Source organism: Nasonia vitripennis, chromosome 1 (assembly GCF_009193385.2).
Source record: "Nasonia vitripennis strain AsymCx chromosome 1, Nvit_psr_1.1, whole genome shotgun sequence".
Lineage (NCBI taxonomy): Eukaryota > Metazoa > Arthropoda > Insecta > Hymenoptera > Pteromalidae > Nasonia > Nasonia vitripennis.
In genome coordinates this window covers 32868798-32883915 of record NC_045757.1, presented here as the reverse complement: position 1 = coordinate 32883915, position 15118 = coordinate 32868798, and the positions used below count along the sequence as shown (strand labels likewise).

The 15118-nt window shown below is 42.0% G+C and overlaps 2 protein-coding genes across 10 annotated transcripts in view; one reads left to right on the top strand and one right to left on the bottom strand.

Moving 5' to 3' along the window:
- Positions 1-13160, top strand: part of LOC100120428 (bumetanide-sensitive sodium-(potassium)-chloride cotransporter) — a 27093-nt gene extending 13933 nt beyond the window's left edge. For 6 of the 7 annotated variants that reach the window (XM_031921148.2, XM_016981056.3, XM_008216986.4 and 3 more), the window contains 16 exons: positions 3065-3356; positions 4445-4698; positions 4784-4898; positions 4976-5310; positions 6193-6424; positions 7029-7150; positions 7479-7678; positions 8105-8252; positions 8328-8569; positions 9616-9836; positions 10007-10121; positions 10197-10303; positions 10393-10507; positions 10584-10732; positions 10824-10935; positions 11020-11392. In XM_031921148.2, the coding sequence (XP_031777008.1) occupies positions 3065-3356; positions 4445-4698; positions 4784-4898; positions 4976-5310; positions 6193-6424; positions 7029-7150; positions 7479-7678; positions 8105-8252; positions 8328-8569; positions 9616-9836; positions 10007-10121; positions 10197-10303; positions 10393-10507; positions 10584-10732; positions 10824-10935; positions 11020-11155 (2895 nt within the window). In that variant the 3' untranslated portion in view covers positions 11156-11392. Of the gene's footprint in view, positions 1-3064; positions 3357-4444; positions 4699-4783; positions 4899-4975; positions 5311-6192; positions 6425-7028; positions 7151-7478; positions 7679-8104; positions 8253-8327; positions 8570-9615; positions 9837-10006; positions 10122-10196; positions 10304-10392; positions 10508-10583; positions 10733-10823; positions 10936-11019 lie in introns of all 7 variants that reach the window. The other variant, XM_008216985.4, reaches the window with a different exon arrangement.
- Positions 11502-15118, bottom strand: LOC100120400 (ATP-dependent (S)-NAD(P)H-hydrate dehydratase). 3 transcript variants are annotated; one of them, XM_001603997.6, is made up of 3 exons: positions 14721-15118; positions 14041-14651; positions 11502-13757 (listed from the first exon to the last, which is right to left on the bottom strand). In XM_001603997.6, exons 2-3 carry the CDS (start codon positions 14615-14617, stop codon positions 13414-13416), a joined length of 921 nt encoding a protein of 306 aa, XP_001604047.1. In that variant the 5' UTR covers positions 14618-14651; positions 14721-15118; the 3' UTR covers positions 11502-13413. The 3 variants fall into 3 exon arrangements, with proteins under 3 accessions (XP_001604047.1, XP_031777010.1, XP_008215205.1); XM_031921150.2 differs by having other exon boundaries at positions 11826-13757; positions 14041-14716; positions 14795-15116; XM_008216983.4 differs by having other exon boundaries at positions 11826-13757; positions 14717-15086.

Genomic DNA, 15118 nt, shown 5'->3' with positions numbered 1-15118 from the left:
CTTTTTGCCGGGATTTTTCAACCGCGACCCAGCTGGCGGCGCGTGGATAAACAATTAAGCGCGCGTCTTCGGAGAACTTTTTAACGCCTTATAGCGCCAGAGCCAATTGAGCCTGATCGGCGCGTGCCGTTTCTTTATATAGGTCGAGATCTGCTTATTGTTTATCGAATCAAAAGTTTCCATCGCGATCGTCGCCGTATTGACAAACTTTGCCGAGCAAACTTTTTCTCCTACAATTTTTGCCTGCAGCGCACACGACACTAATGTATATAACACTAGGAGATGGATGTACGAATATCTCGTCTACTTTTAGCCCGGAACATTTTTCGCGATTCGTCTTCCATTCCCGACCTCTTTTCACCCCATCGAGTATATAGAGCTTTCAGATATCCGAAAGATATCAGTCGAAAATTGCAGCCGATAAAAAGCTCGAATTCATAAACTATCGGCCTGAATATTTTATCCCGCGAAGAAGAGAGAGAGAGAGAGAGAGATTCTCCGCTCCTCCTCGTCGTCTGCCTCGTGCGGCGAGACTCTCTTCTCCTCCTTCGAGAGGAAAAAAAAACGGTGTCACTGCCCTTCTGCGGGAGAAAAGGCGACGAGAGCTTGAGAGAAAATAAAGGTGTTTTTTCTTCGCCTCTTCTTTCGAGCGCTTAATGCTTACACCATAAACTAAGCTCGCGTGTTTTTTTCTTTTGCGAAAATGTTCAACTAAATCAGCCGCACACTATACCACGCCTTTGTTAATCACAGTTTATAGTGAAACTCGGTAATTTCTCTCGCAGTTTACACCAAAAGCTTAGAGGAGCTTTGCCCAACTTTTTCGAGAAAACGTCCTTACGTTCCCGACCCTTTCTTTTAAAGACCTGTAAACGTCGGAACAACTTGTGCCGCGCAACGATATAAACCATTCGCGCGAGTATAACGAAAAGAAAGTAGAAACTCAGCGTTAATACGAAGCAGAGCGAACAAGGAAATTTCGACCGCTTATAACTCTCGGGAGGAAGAATGAAGAAACTTTTTTTCTTCTTCTTCTCTTCAAGCCTTGCGCGTATATATAAGCACGCGGCGTCGCGCGACACGAGCGAAAAAGGGATAGATGAGCGCAGATGGTTTATTAAGTTTGCTCAGCCGTAAACGAAGGTCAAATTAAAACGCTCTCGTTTTGGCAGACGCGTCTGCGCCTTGATTTCGACGTTTATAAAACAATTTATTCTCGAATCGTTCGCGATATGATCCTTTATTATTTCTCTCTGCGGACAGAGGAGTGTGTATCGCGAAGGTGAAATCTTAATTAAACCTCCCGACGCGCGAAACTCTCGAAATTAAAATATCGATCTCTTCGCACCGATGTACACGTACACACACGTACGTATAGTATAATTCGATATTCCAACTCGCGCGCTTATTGTTTTCGTTTAATGCTGCTTATTAGGCTCTCCGATCAAACGCCTGTTTACGACAGTTCGACATATACTCCGAATATAAATCGCCTCCCTCTACACGATTCTAATCAAAAACTCGTTGTAAGCCGCAGATCGAGCCGAAGAAAAAAATATAACAAAGCCGAGTCCTCCTGTCCCTTCCGGCTGACCCAGAAAGTCGACTATATAGTGCGTGCGTATATTCGCCTCTAGTGTGCGTCCGTCCCTCGGACACACACCCACACACAGCGCGCGAGGGTTTAATAAGAGTACAGCGCAGAGGGGGGGGGGAGAGATAGCGATAAGAGATGTCTCCCAAAGTGCAAAGCCATTTTTCGCCTCCTTTCTTCCTTCTCCCTCGCAGAATGAAATGCATTTGTCGTCGGTTTATTGCACGGACGATATTATCTCCGCGCTGGTAATCGAGGCCTCGAGTCGAAACACGTCGTTCGATATGTGCGCGCGACGGCACTTGAGGCATTGCACGCGGTAATTTCGCGACTGCGCGTTTATTTACGCTAGTCGCGACATGCGAGCTGTAGTTTTACTGTTGGTTGATAGAAAAAATTCACGTTTGTTGTAATAAACGTTGCGTAAGCACTTTTTGCGTGAAATAAAAAAAAGGTATATCAATTACTCGCTCTGAAAAGCCGATCGATTATATCTTGGAGGAGCAGCAGTCGAGCTGTTGGATTAAACGATACAGCGTCATTTTGGTCTCCTCGAGCTGTGGCAATTTTGCCGAAATCCTATTATGCCATAGCCCTGATTGCGCGGAGTCGAAATGAGGCCGATTTCTTGATTAGCGTTTTATTTTCGCGGCGGTTTGGTGAATCGGAAAATTAGCGGCGATTTCTTGGGAAAGAGCTGATTTTTAGCGGTCGTTCGTCATTGTGTACGGGTATAAATTTGTCAAACACAGGAAACGTAATCGTATAAGGTATCGATCACGAATACATTCACAAAAAATAATAGGATTTGCGTAAGAACATTTTTATAATAACTTATAGTATGATTAACGGCTGCGTAACTTTGGCTCGTCGATGTACTGAAATATTTCCGCGAAAAGTCTGGCTGTATTTTGAAAAATGATGATTGAAAGTCTAACGCTGCGCAGGAAGATTTACTATAGACAATCGACGCGACATTTATACGTCGTCACGGTTAAGTGTATTGGGCAGAGGTTTTCCTTGTAAATCTTTCGAGTTGAAACTCTCATTCTCCTCTCGCGGGAAGTGAGCAGCCGCATCATTAAAGTGTCAATCTAATGAATAGATTGAGTTTCACCCCTCGACGAGGACAGCTTCGTGCTTCCGAGATCTGCTTTTCGAAAACTTTACGACGGCGAGGTTTTACCCAGAATGTCCAGGATCCCTTGTCTTTTTGCAGAGAAAGTGTCGGAATGGTTTAGTGATAATTTAATTTTTTTGTTTTTCTTTCATTTTATCATTTTCGAATTTTTCTAAAAAGCTTTTTTTTTAAGAGCAGCAGTATTAAGTATATCAAATGCTTGATTCGTAAACTATACTGTGCCGCACACTACAAAAATTAGTACTGTCATCTCGTATAATCATAAAATCTATATCTTGACGCACACTCGACTAAAAAGCATATAACAATCACCTCCTACATGCACGCAGGACCTGATGAACGCAGCCACCTTGGAAGCCGGTCTTCCGATGGGTGGACACAACGCCAGCGGTCAAGCAGCCGCGAAAAAGCACGTGGGCATCAAGCTGGGCTGGATCCAGGGTGTGCTGATCCCCTGCCTGCTGAACATATGGGGCGTCATGCTGTTCCTCCGTCTCTCCTGGGTCGTCGCCCAGGCTGGCATCCTGCACACCTGCATCATCATCGGCATATCCGCCTTCGTCTGCGTCATCACGACCCTCAGCCTCAGCGCCATCAGCACTAATGGCGAAGTAAAGGGAGGTGTGTATACATGTGGGTGTGCTGTGTATACGTATATCGGAGAGGGTTTGATCTACGACACACACGCACACACACACACACACACACATACAGAGAGGGAGATGATGTATGCGGGAATCCCGCGGGGAAGTTGTTCTTGTTCTACTCGATGTCGAGGATCGTTAGATTGTTAGCCGGATGGCTGGTGTGTATATACTTATGTCTGATGTACTCTCGAGGGGTGGGGAAATCTTGGCCGACACGTGGATTAGTCTTTTTTTCTCTTTCTCTTTATATCTCTCTGGCGAGACGTTGATGACGTGGGCTTGTAAGTGGTTCTTGAAAATGGGCGTTCAATTGTAGCTATAACACGTGGAAGACATCTGAATTATAATACTCATACTTTTTCCTATTTGTTTTATTTTGAATTCCGAAATGAACAAAAAAAGTGCATTTTTTTATTCTTCTGAGCTACTGTACATACCAGGTATACTATATTAGCTAATTCTCATAAAAGACTGTCTATAGCTATAAACGGAGATTGCGACGATAATGGGAATATCCCCCAGTGTATATTATAATACGCGAAAGATGATACAGGCAAATCATATTTGCAATAAGAAAATATACGTATAAGGTAGCGAAACACGAGGACGATCACAGGAGGGGAAATAATGGGACGGCGAGGAAATAGGGGACGCGAATTAGGCCGAAGAGGGAAGAGGAAAGCTCCGCTTGATCGATCGCTTGTTTATGTTTATTCAGCATTTTGTTTATCATAAATTTAATTTGGCTAACGCTCGCGCTCGTCGCGACGCATCGATCCACCGCGCGCGTATAGATGAATGATTTTTCTCTTTTTTTTGGCCTATGATTTTTCGAGAATGACACTCCTGAAACTACAGCTGATCATAAAAAAAAAAAAAAAAAAAAAAAAAAAAATTCCGCGGATCGATGCAACCCGTTAATTATATCGCCTGTGTATATACCCGACCCACAGAGCAATAAACCTGTTGCGCCCCGCCTAGGCAAAAGAGCTCCTCCTATCCTTAATATAAAAGCTCACGTTTCCGACAAAAAAAAAAAAAAAAAATAACAATCGATTTCAGGGGGCATCTACTTCATAATCTCTCGATCCCTCGGTCCGGAGTTCGGCGCCTCGGTCGGCATCGTCTTCGCCTTCGCCAACGCCGTGGCCGCCTCGATGAACACCATCGGTTTCTGCGACTCGCTGAACCAGCTGCTCCACGAACACGGTCTGAAGATCATCGACAACGGCTTCCACGACGTTCAGATCGTCGGAATTGTCGCGATACTCGTAATGGTGCTCATCTGTGCCATCGGCATGGAGTGGGAATCAAAGGTGAGAGACGCAGTTCGAAGACGCGTGCCAGGTGGAAAAATCAACGTGCCGAATTTTTAAAGTAGGATTGTGGCTATGTTCTCAGGCGCAGAATTTCCTGATCGCCATCATCGTCGGCGCCATCGTCGATTTCCTCATCGGTGCGCTCATCGGACCAAGGAGTCTTCAGGACAGAGCTGGTGGATTCACGGGATTTAACAGTGAGGTTTTTTTTTCTTTTTTTTATCGAACATTTTTCAATTTTCAATTTTAAAACTACTCTTACGCGCGATCGCAGGCACCGTCTTCATGGACAACTGGCTGCCCGACTACCGCTACTCCGAGGGCGCGAACCAGACCTTCTTCTCGGTCTTCGCGATTTTCTTTCCGTCCGTCACGGGAATCCAAGCCGGAGCCAATATCTCCGGCGACCTGAAAGATCCCGCGAGTAGCATCCCGGTAGGAACACTTCTGGCTCTGCTCATGTCCATGATCAGTTACGTCACCTTCGTGTTCTTCGCCGGTGGAGCGGCTATCAGGGACGCCAGTGGCGAAATCCTCAACGGCACCATCGCCATGTGTGATCCGTTCAGCAAGGACGGCTGCAAGAGCGGTTTGCATAATAGCTACTCGGTGAGTTATAAAGTGCTTGTATATAATCATATCTATCGACTCGGTCCTAAATGACAAAAGAGTATATTTTTCGAGCAAAGAAATAGCCAGTAGTAGTAGTAGTAGTCGGTGTATTCAAGCGATAGCGTGCGGTTGAGGTCAGCAGCGCTGACCGTGAAAATAACTTACGCGCGAGCTGCAGCTATCCGTGAGATAACACCTGGTTCCTCTATACTCCGTCCTTGGAGTCACCTCACGTTTTTCCTTCGTATATTTAGTATAATATAAATTACATAAACAAAAACGCGCGTCTCTCTCTCTCTCTCGCTTTTTTTTTTAACGCTGCTTAGCCTCACTTATCGCGATGAATTATCTAAATTGAACGTTTTTTTCAAGTCCCTCGTGAAACATGTCGTCGTCGTTCGAATAACTAATTGAGAGACAAAGAGTCGTAAAAGTATTTATTATTGCTTTTTAAATGTGCTGTCGTATATTTTCTTATTTTTGCGTAGCTGATTATAATAATAAATGTCATACTTCTTTGTTTTCTATTCTTGCAAAAAGCGTGGCTGCATCGACTCTTCAAAAATGATCTTTTCGAAATTTATATAAGTCTTGTACCAAGTTATGCATAGCCGCACGTTCCACGAATATTCTCGCTCTATATTTAGAATTATGCGCTTCTTATCCCCTACACTTTGCTCGCTTTTATCGGATACAAGCTTAGAATAAGTAATATGAAAATTTTTCAAGCAGTAAAGAGAATACACATATTAGCTAGAAACCCACGAGTAGAAACATGCCGAGTCTGGTCAGAGAATGATACAATTATTATTATTTTTTTTTTTCTCAAGACAAAATGATAATACACAACGACAAATAAGCAAAATCTACTGTCCACAGATGATGCAGCTAATGTCAGTCTGGGGTCCGTTCATCTACGCAGGCTGTTTCGCGGCAACCCTGTCAACGGCACTGACGAATCTGATCTCCGTACCACGTCTAATCCAGGCTCTCGGTCAGGATCGCATCTATCCCGGCCTGATCTATTTCAGCAAAGGCTACGGCAAGTCCGGCGAGCCGTATCGCGGCTACGTGCTCACCTTCTTCGTCGCTGCGCTCTTCGTACTCATCGGTAATTGATTGACTCGTACAGCGAGATAACTCGATTATTGTGTTCTCTTATACTCGACGCCGCCTACCGTTTTCTGACCTCTTTTCTCCCGTTGCGGAGAGGTAATATACTCGTGTGCGCTGGACATGTGTCCTTTTGGGATCTATATTGTTCGCTAGAAGGGGATATTTCGCTTGCGCTGGCCTAGTTGCGGAATTAGTTTGGCTTTGTTTTTAATTGACATCAGCCGCGCCGCGACGATTCGTAATCGCGTTATATCGGGAATGATCGATATTTTCTCTCGGGATAAAAGACTTTTTTGAGTTTACTATCAATACATAAACACATAGCAAAGTATTAGTCGCTTATGTTCTCAAGCAAATAAATAGCCACCATAAGCACAAATCTTCCCCCGAAATTTTCCATTACGAATTTCACGCCCGACAAGCATGAAATTCAGGATAATCCGACAAACGAGCATTTTCGACTCGTTACACCCACACGACCTGCTTAAAAAATCCTCTTCCTCCACTCCATTTTCCCGTCACTTAACAGCGCGATATTGAAACACGTATAATAAGCAGCAGGAGCAGCGACTGAGGCGGAATTTTTTATATGCTTACAGCCAACCTAAACGCTGTGGCACCCCTAATCTCGAATTTCTACCTCGCGTCTTACGCCCTCATCAACTTCTGCACATTCCACGCGGCGCTCGTACGGCCGCTCGGCTGGCGACCCACGTTCAAGGTGAGTCGTAAAAAAGTCTATTAAGCGTGTACTTATATATTTATGCCTATGGGCCCTTAAGATCATACAGCAATTTTCAATTTACCGTTCGTCGAGATGAGATTTATTGGAATTTACTGTGCGTTTGTAAGGGTCCTGTATCACATCTGAAACTGTTTTATCAACCGAACACAGCATTTTCGTTCAATTATTTTCATGGTATCAATTACGAACTTATAGCTTCAAACTTTGTATTGGTAAAACAGTTTCGCACACCCCCTTAATCCGCGTCTAAAATTCGCTGCAACAAAACGAATAATAACCGTCAGCTTCCGTTGGCAATTTGCAGTATTACAACACGTGGCTCTCACTTCTGGGATTCATTGCCTGCGTAGCAATTATGTTCCTGATCGATTGGGTAACGTCCCTCGTCACGTTCGTCATCATATTTGCTCTCTATCTGATAGTCGTCTACAGGAAGCCGGACGTCAACTGGGGCAGCTCTACGCAGGCGCAGACCTACAAGACGGCCTTATCCATCGCCTACAGGTATGCGTGTACATTTTTTATGTTCACCCTCATACCTTACGTCATTCAATTACTTACTCTCGTGCGTTTCTACGTATGATTGGAGATGTAATTAGCAGACTTTTTGCGCGGACGGTGTATTATTGACGCCGTCGTTAAGTCTCTTTCTTCAATTCGCCAATGTTAATCGTGCAGTGTCTTGTTTCCGCTATTATTCATGCGAGTTTGTTGCTCGGATCGAGAATGAGGAAAAAATTGTTTACATTTTGTATTATCGTGCATAGATATGTAGCTGTTTTCCAAGATGAAGATATTTTAACTGGACTTATCCGGTTTCGTATAGATCTTGGCAATTTGTAAATCGACGATGATAACAAGAAAGCCGCGTATAGTAAAAATCTTTCTTGTATCCAAACCTTATGAATATGAAAAAAATGTGATTCCCAGATTGAACTCCATCGACGAGCACGTGAAGAACTACTGTCCCCAAATCCTGGCTCTATCCGGTGCACCGAACGCCAGACCCGCCCTACTACACCTGGCCAATCTCATCACCAAGAACAACTCCCTTCTGATCTGCGGTGAAATCTACCCCGTAAGTGACCTTCAATAACATCAAAATATCAAAAAAAAAAAAAAAAGTGTTCACGATAACATTCACTCCACGCAGTCGCGAATGTCATACCGAGTTCGCTCGGCTCACCTGCGTCAGGGCTACGCCTGGCTGCAACGTCACCGTATAAAGTCGTTCTACCACGTAGTCGAGGAGTTGAGTCTGGAAAAAGGCGCCTCGGCGATGATGCAGACCTCCGGTGTTGGTAAACTCGCTCCCAACGTCGTTCTCATGGGCTACAAGACTCACTGGAGCAGCTGCAGCTACAAGGAACTGCAGGAGTACTTCAACGTATTGCAGTGAGTGCACAACATACTTTCTTTAATTAATTAAATTCAATGAAAGTTTTACGTATAGAAGCTTTCCTTCCGCGCATTGTTTTCGTGCGCGAAACGGATAAAAACACTCTGCTGCGAACTTTTCCTCGATTTTAATTAATTCCATTCGTTCCCTCATCCCTTTTTTATACCCCTCGCCCCGCGTTGCTTGTATATTGTAAAATACGAGCCCCGTGATCGTCAACATGTTTACACCGAGATTACCGCGGTACTGTCTACGCTTTTTCTCATTCGCAGCGTTCGTGCAGGATTTGATTGATTTATCGCGAATTTATTCCATTGTAGGTCGCGGTCCAATTGTATACGGGTGACCTTTTTTAAAGCTTGTTATTTCCCGGGTGAAAGAGAGAGACGAACTTTTCTTTCAAATGCCCGGCTTTAAAGATTACGAGAAAGTTTTTTCTCCCGCTTTATCTGATTCGATAAATGTCGAAAAATTCATTTGTTTTCATTATATAAATAAATATAAGCGCGTTAAAACTGTCAGCGTAATAAGAACGCGTATAACCGCCGGATTAAAGTTCATCTACTGCAAGTAGACAGTGTCCACGTATCGCCAGCCTTTGGGCAAACAGCAGCCTATATAATGCTGCATTTATTGCTAAATCTTATGAGCTCGTAAAGCTACAGCGGGGCACGTACGGTGAGATCGAATCGTTAAAATTACGCTGCAAAGTACGTGACTTTACCGCGGATGCTGCGAAGTCTGCATTTTCTGTCCCGCAGCAATTCTGCCAATATATTTACGCTCAAAAGCCATTTTCCCTCGCCTATTTTTTTCCCCCAAACTTTATTGCGTGGACGGTGTGGATTTGTGTCTTTGTCGAGCAGAAATACATGTATGGACTTGGAATTGCAAAAGTTCTTCGAAGAGTAACGATCGGGAGATACTATTGTGAAGTATTTCTTCTAAAATTCTAAAAGCTGTGCAAAAAAGCTACTTAGCATGCAGTAGACGAAAAATATCACGACAAATAAATGATAAACGTTCCTTCTCTTTTCAACAGTAACGCCTTCGACCACCGATTGGCAGTGGCGATCCTTCGCATCGCCGAGGGCCTGGACTGCTCGAGCGTCGGCAGTACAGGAAGCGCCGAGGACGAGCAACATTCCGGCGCTCTCGTCCAGAGCAGTTACGACCTCGCCGGTAACACCCTCATGCACGCCGACAGCGACCTGTCCATGAGCGGACGCGGCATTGCTCGAGTTCAAAGTGTCCCCAGTATAGGTGAGTTTCTAGGAATATTTGGCGACCGTATAGGGATTTTTTCGAGTGGAAGGGAGGGGGGTTGTTGGCAAGCATGTACGTACACGGCTTGCCAACTTAATTGGCAGGCCTGATTGCGCTGGCGCGTTGAGGTTTTGAATTGTAAATTTGATCGTACGTTACTCTTACAGGAACACAATTCATTCCTCCGGATGCTACGGCGCCTATTCGAGACTCCCCGACGCACTGGAGTGCGCGGGATCATTTGAAGAACAAGAAGAGGCATCTAGCTGAGAAAATGTTGATGTAGGTTTGAAATAATTAACACTGGTTTCAGTTGAAAAAGTGTGCGGATTTACAATTATCGACATTTTTTTACAGGAACAACAAACAAAACGGCTTATCGGTGGTACCGGAGTATTTGACGATTTTCCAGAAGAAACACAAAAACGGTATTATCGACGTCTGGTGGCTGTACGACGATGGCGGTTCGTATACGAATTTTTTCAGATATTAATGCATAGACAAGGCAAAAACAATTTTACCTAACGCGATTTTTCCTAATTCAATAAAATAGGTCTAACTATCCTCCTACCGTACATCATCAGCACCAGAACGAATTGGGAGCACTGCAAGATGAGGATCTTCGCCCTCGCGAATCACAAGCAGGACATCGGCGCTCAAGAGAAAGAGTAAGTTTCAAGCATAATATTTTTCCTAATGCTCGGTATTTTATAGAAACACTCGCTAAAAATTGCCGCTTTACAGGATGGCAGAAATCATGGCCAAATTCCGCATAAAGTACACGAGTTTGAAGATGGTCGACGACATAAGCGTGCAGCCTAAACAGGAGACTCAAGATTTCTTTGACAAAGTCATCTCGGAGTTCCGGAAAAACGACGCCTCGGATAACGCAGGTAAGATCATACGATCCCACGGAAAAAAATCTTCTATCAAGAATAGCAAGCTAACTCGCATAACTACAATGATTCGACTTTGATTTCGCAGAATGCGTGGTGACCGACGCAGAGCTTCAAAGTCTGAGAGACAAAACGTTCCGACAGTTGAGGCTCCGCGAGCTCCTTCTAGAAAACTCCAGTCAGTCGACGATGGTCGTAATGTAAGATCCTGCACAATTCGAAAAAAAAAATTAGCAAAAATCAAGGTTTATCATTAACAAATAATAAAAGAAAAATGTTAACAGGTCCCTGCCGATGCCGAGGAAAGGTGCACTCTCGGCGCCCCTATACATGGCCTGGCTGGAAGCCCTAACCCGTGACATGCCACCCACGCTCCTGATCCGGGGCAATCACTCGTCCGTACTGACCTTCTACTCGTAGTACTCAGCCGCCGCAACTGACCCCCGCTATCCTAATACCCTAATCATAATTGCCCTATACTTATGATAACTCACAACACCCGCGTCTTAGTTACTTATTTCTTAATATAATAATTTAAATTTACACGATTTTAGTCGATCGGCTATATCGGTATATATATATATATATATATATATATATATACACAATGTGTACGACGTGCCCTCGCATCTGTGCTGGCGAAGAGGCGCAGCCGTTTTATCGTATAAGCGTGTGAGAGCGAGAGTGATTGTAAAGATTGACAGAAACGACGAGGGAGTATTTTGAATCGCAGTGAGTGATGTGTGAGAATCGGCGATGACACATGTTTTTATTTTAATTTTATAACTTTATTCATTTCTGTTTAACCGACGTTTTCATCGAAATCTTATAGCTTCGTGATTTCATTTCGACTGAGAGTGTTTTCCGACATGAAAACGATGATAAGCAATTGAGTTGTCTTTGTAAGTAGATGCTTGCGCAACGAGAAACGTCAATTTTTAAGAACTATATACGTGCAGGACTGCAACGCGAGCGTATCACACACGTCGGTCGAACAGATTTTTGCTCTGACATAAATTTTATATCTGAATATTGAATTTTTCGTAAGTTTTAGCGTTGAGCAATTATTAAAATCAAAATGCGAGTATGATTAGTTGTGACTGAGACCTATATATTATAGCTGTTGAAAATCAAAAGTTAATTTTTTAGTTATACCAAACTCGTATAGCATTTTATTTGGTTCGCAATTATATGAATCGCCTTTGCCGCCCAAATCTTAACCGACACACCAGTGAACGAAAACATACATAACATACAACTATAAGTGAGAATAACAAATTGTTCCAAATGTAAACTTAGAGAAGCTATATCGATATTTTTCTGACAACTATACTTTATTAGCTGACAGAGAAAAGCGTTTCGACGTAAATGAATCTCTTTTATTCCTATATATATATTTGTGGAGTTATACCGACAAGATAATTATATATAGAAAGAGTTTTGTCGCAAAACTGCTGAACTTAAAAAGCCCATAATTTATACATAGAACTATTTAGGAAGCGTAAACTTGAATATAACTGGTAGGCGTAAGTTGCTTTTATAAAGTAACTATACGTGTGAAGTACAAGATCCCGTTTTCTTCTGATTATTGAGAAGCGCAATATGTTGATTTTTTTATTTGGGGACTTTGTACTTCAGACAGTGCAATTACTTAAATGAAACGTTGCAATCTTTTTTTTACAGACTTAACGCATCATAATCGTTTTTTTTCTTACATTTAACTATGCTTTTGGCTAAAAGTCCAGGGTTGACAAGCCATAATATTTTATTGTTTAATCTGGTCTTAACATCGATATCGCAAAAAAATTGACGTACCAATCAGTCATTATAAAAAAATTATGTTAAGACTGGATAACGAAAATTGTATTACCAACGTAGTATTTAAGTTTAAGGGATACTTGTTACAAAAATCTTTGTGAGAATATGGGACGACGCACTTGAATTTTCGACCGTTGATTTCATCGTAGCCAGAGTATTATGTAATAAGCAAACAACAACGATTATTTTTACCACGTGAGATTTAGTGATTATACCCTTATAAATTAATATATGCACGGATGAATCTAATTTTGCCGTGACGGAAGTTAGCAGTATTTTAATCGTTAATTTTGTAGATTCTCTCAACCGTAAGTGCAGATATTTTGTTTCCGTAGCGCTTAACGATAATAATAATAACTGAAAAACAAAAGGTTTAAAAGACACGAGCTTTTTTCAGTGAAATTCGTTTCACGGTAATAATGATGTCAAATTATTGCTCATCGTAACGTGTATATATGATTTTACTTTTTTTTTGTCAATATCCGAAAAGCACGATTTCGATTGAATAAATCTTAAGAAATTTTTGTTGCGAATTAAAAAAAAAAAATTATAAATTGAATTAATATTAAGTGCCAAGAAGTGATCATAAAATAAAGTTATACGCTCGTAAAACTGTGTGTTAATTATTTAACTTTGAAAATATATTTGACCTACATATATCACAAAATATTTTTACACTCGATAATTTTTATAAACTGTGTAAAACTTTTAAAACGCATATTCCGAGAGTAAAATGCCTCCTCATAACCCGGCCCACTTATAAAGATATGTATGTACAATCTAAATCACACCTAATTCTTTGGTTTACCATATTAACCCAAAGTTGATCACGCAATAGTAAAAAACTTGGATATATTTGATTACGTCTCATACAACTTGGCAAAGGTAGGCGCGACCTGGTGCAACATATCCGAGGCGAGCATTCCTCTACCTCCAATCTTGAACGCGGCACTATTGCATTCTCTAACCAGGCGACTAGCCGCGTAGCAGGCGAGCATCTGTGGTGTTGGCTCACTAGGCTCGTGACCTTGAGACCAGCAGGTGAAGGTCGAAAGCGCTCCTGAAAGAAGGTCGCCCTGACCACCGCAGCGACGAAACGAGCCTGCTTCCGAGCAGGAAATGTTGGTGCTAACTGCACGACCGTCTCCTATCACGTCGGTGCTGCCCTTGTGCAGAATGACTACTTTTTCGCCGATCGTTTGGGCTGTTGAACAGAGACAGATATTGTTAGGATTTTTTAAAACAAATGTTAAAAATATTTTTTGATACTAGAGTAGATCAAATTGGTGAATAATATGTTTAGCAATGTTTTCACATCTTTAAACTGCCTGCCTCTATTAGTCAATGTTTACTTTGCTCGAGCTGATTTAAATTTACTTTTGGAAATTCAATTCTCTAAATAATTTTGAGTCAGCTTAGCTTGACTGTCAATGGTCTCTGAGTCATTGAGATGTAGGAAGTCAAATTCATATTTGTTTTGTACGTACCTAATTCTTTCAAAAGTTTTCCATCAACGACTTTCTCTGGCTCAACAGTCTTATTCAAAAATGCTTTTACCAATCTGGTAAATTCCATGGAATTAGGAGTGAGTACAACACTGGGATAATTTTTTATCAATTGCGTATTCTGTCCAACTAAAAATAGACCATCTGCATCGATTACTAAAGGTTTAGATACTCCACGACATACTTCTATTAACTTTCCAACAGTATTCAAAACCTTTTGATCTCTGCCCAATCCTGGGCCAATCAAGATGACATGAAGACGCTCTAGCCACGGTTCAATTTGACTTAATGCATTGTTATCATCCAAAACTGGATGAACGATGAGTTCTGGACTGAAAGACTTTATGGGAATACTTGCTTCTTTGCAGCAAAATATATGCACAAGATCAGCGCCAGTCCTGAGAGCGCTCATGCCTGCAAAAAAAGGAGCACCAGAGTACTCCAATGAACCTCCTACTATTCCGATTCTTCCAGCTTGACCCTTGTGCTTAGCATTGGACAAAACTGGAACCAGTTGTTTTGCTGCTTGGAAAAACTGATCTTCTGCATTTGTTGACATCTTTGAGGCTATACTGCAGAAGAAAGTCTTGCTCCTGCAGACAAATTTTTTACACAAAATCATTTACTACGTTCTGATAAGATTTTGTTTATATTTTACCTACAATGAGAATTCGAGAAAATACACAACTGCTGGCACAAGCGAGTTTGGAAAGAACTAAACACAAATAAACCGCACGTTTATTTAAAATAAAGTTCGTTGAGTCACCGTTAGAGACTTGTTTGCAACTTTATATAAGCTACAAAATATGTGGGTTCTCCAGAAAGGTTATGAATCGCCGGTTTGTGGTTGCGGTGTCACTGTGTTTTTTCCGGTCTTTCGGCTAAATATAAATGTCCTGTGTTCAGTTTGAATTTACGCTAATTATTCTTCATTTATTTAAGTATGTGTTTCTTCTATCGCTGTCATTTTTTGATATACTAAGTATAGTAAAAATAGCGGAAAACCCGCTAGATCAACAAAACCGACTGGACTGTACCTACTACCTATAAGTATACATAT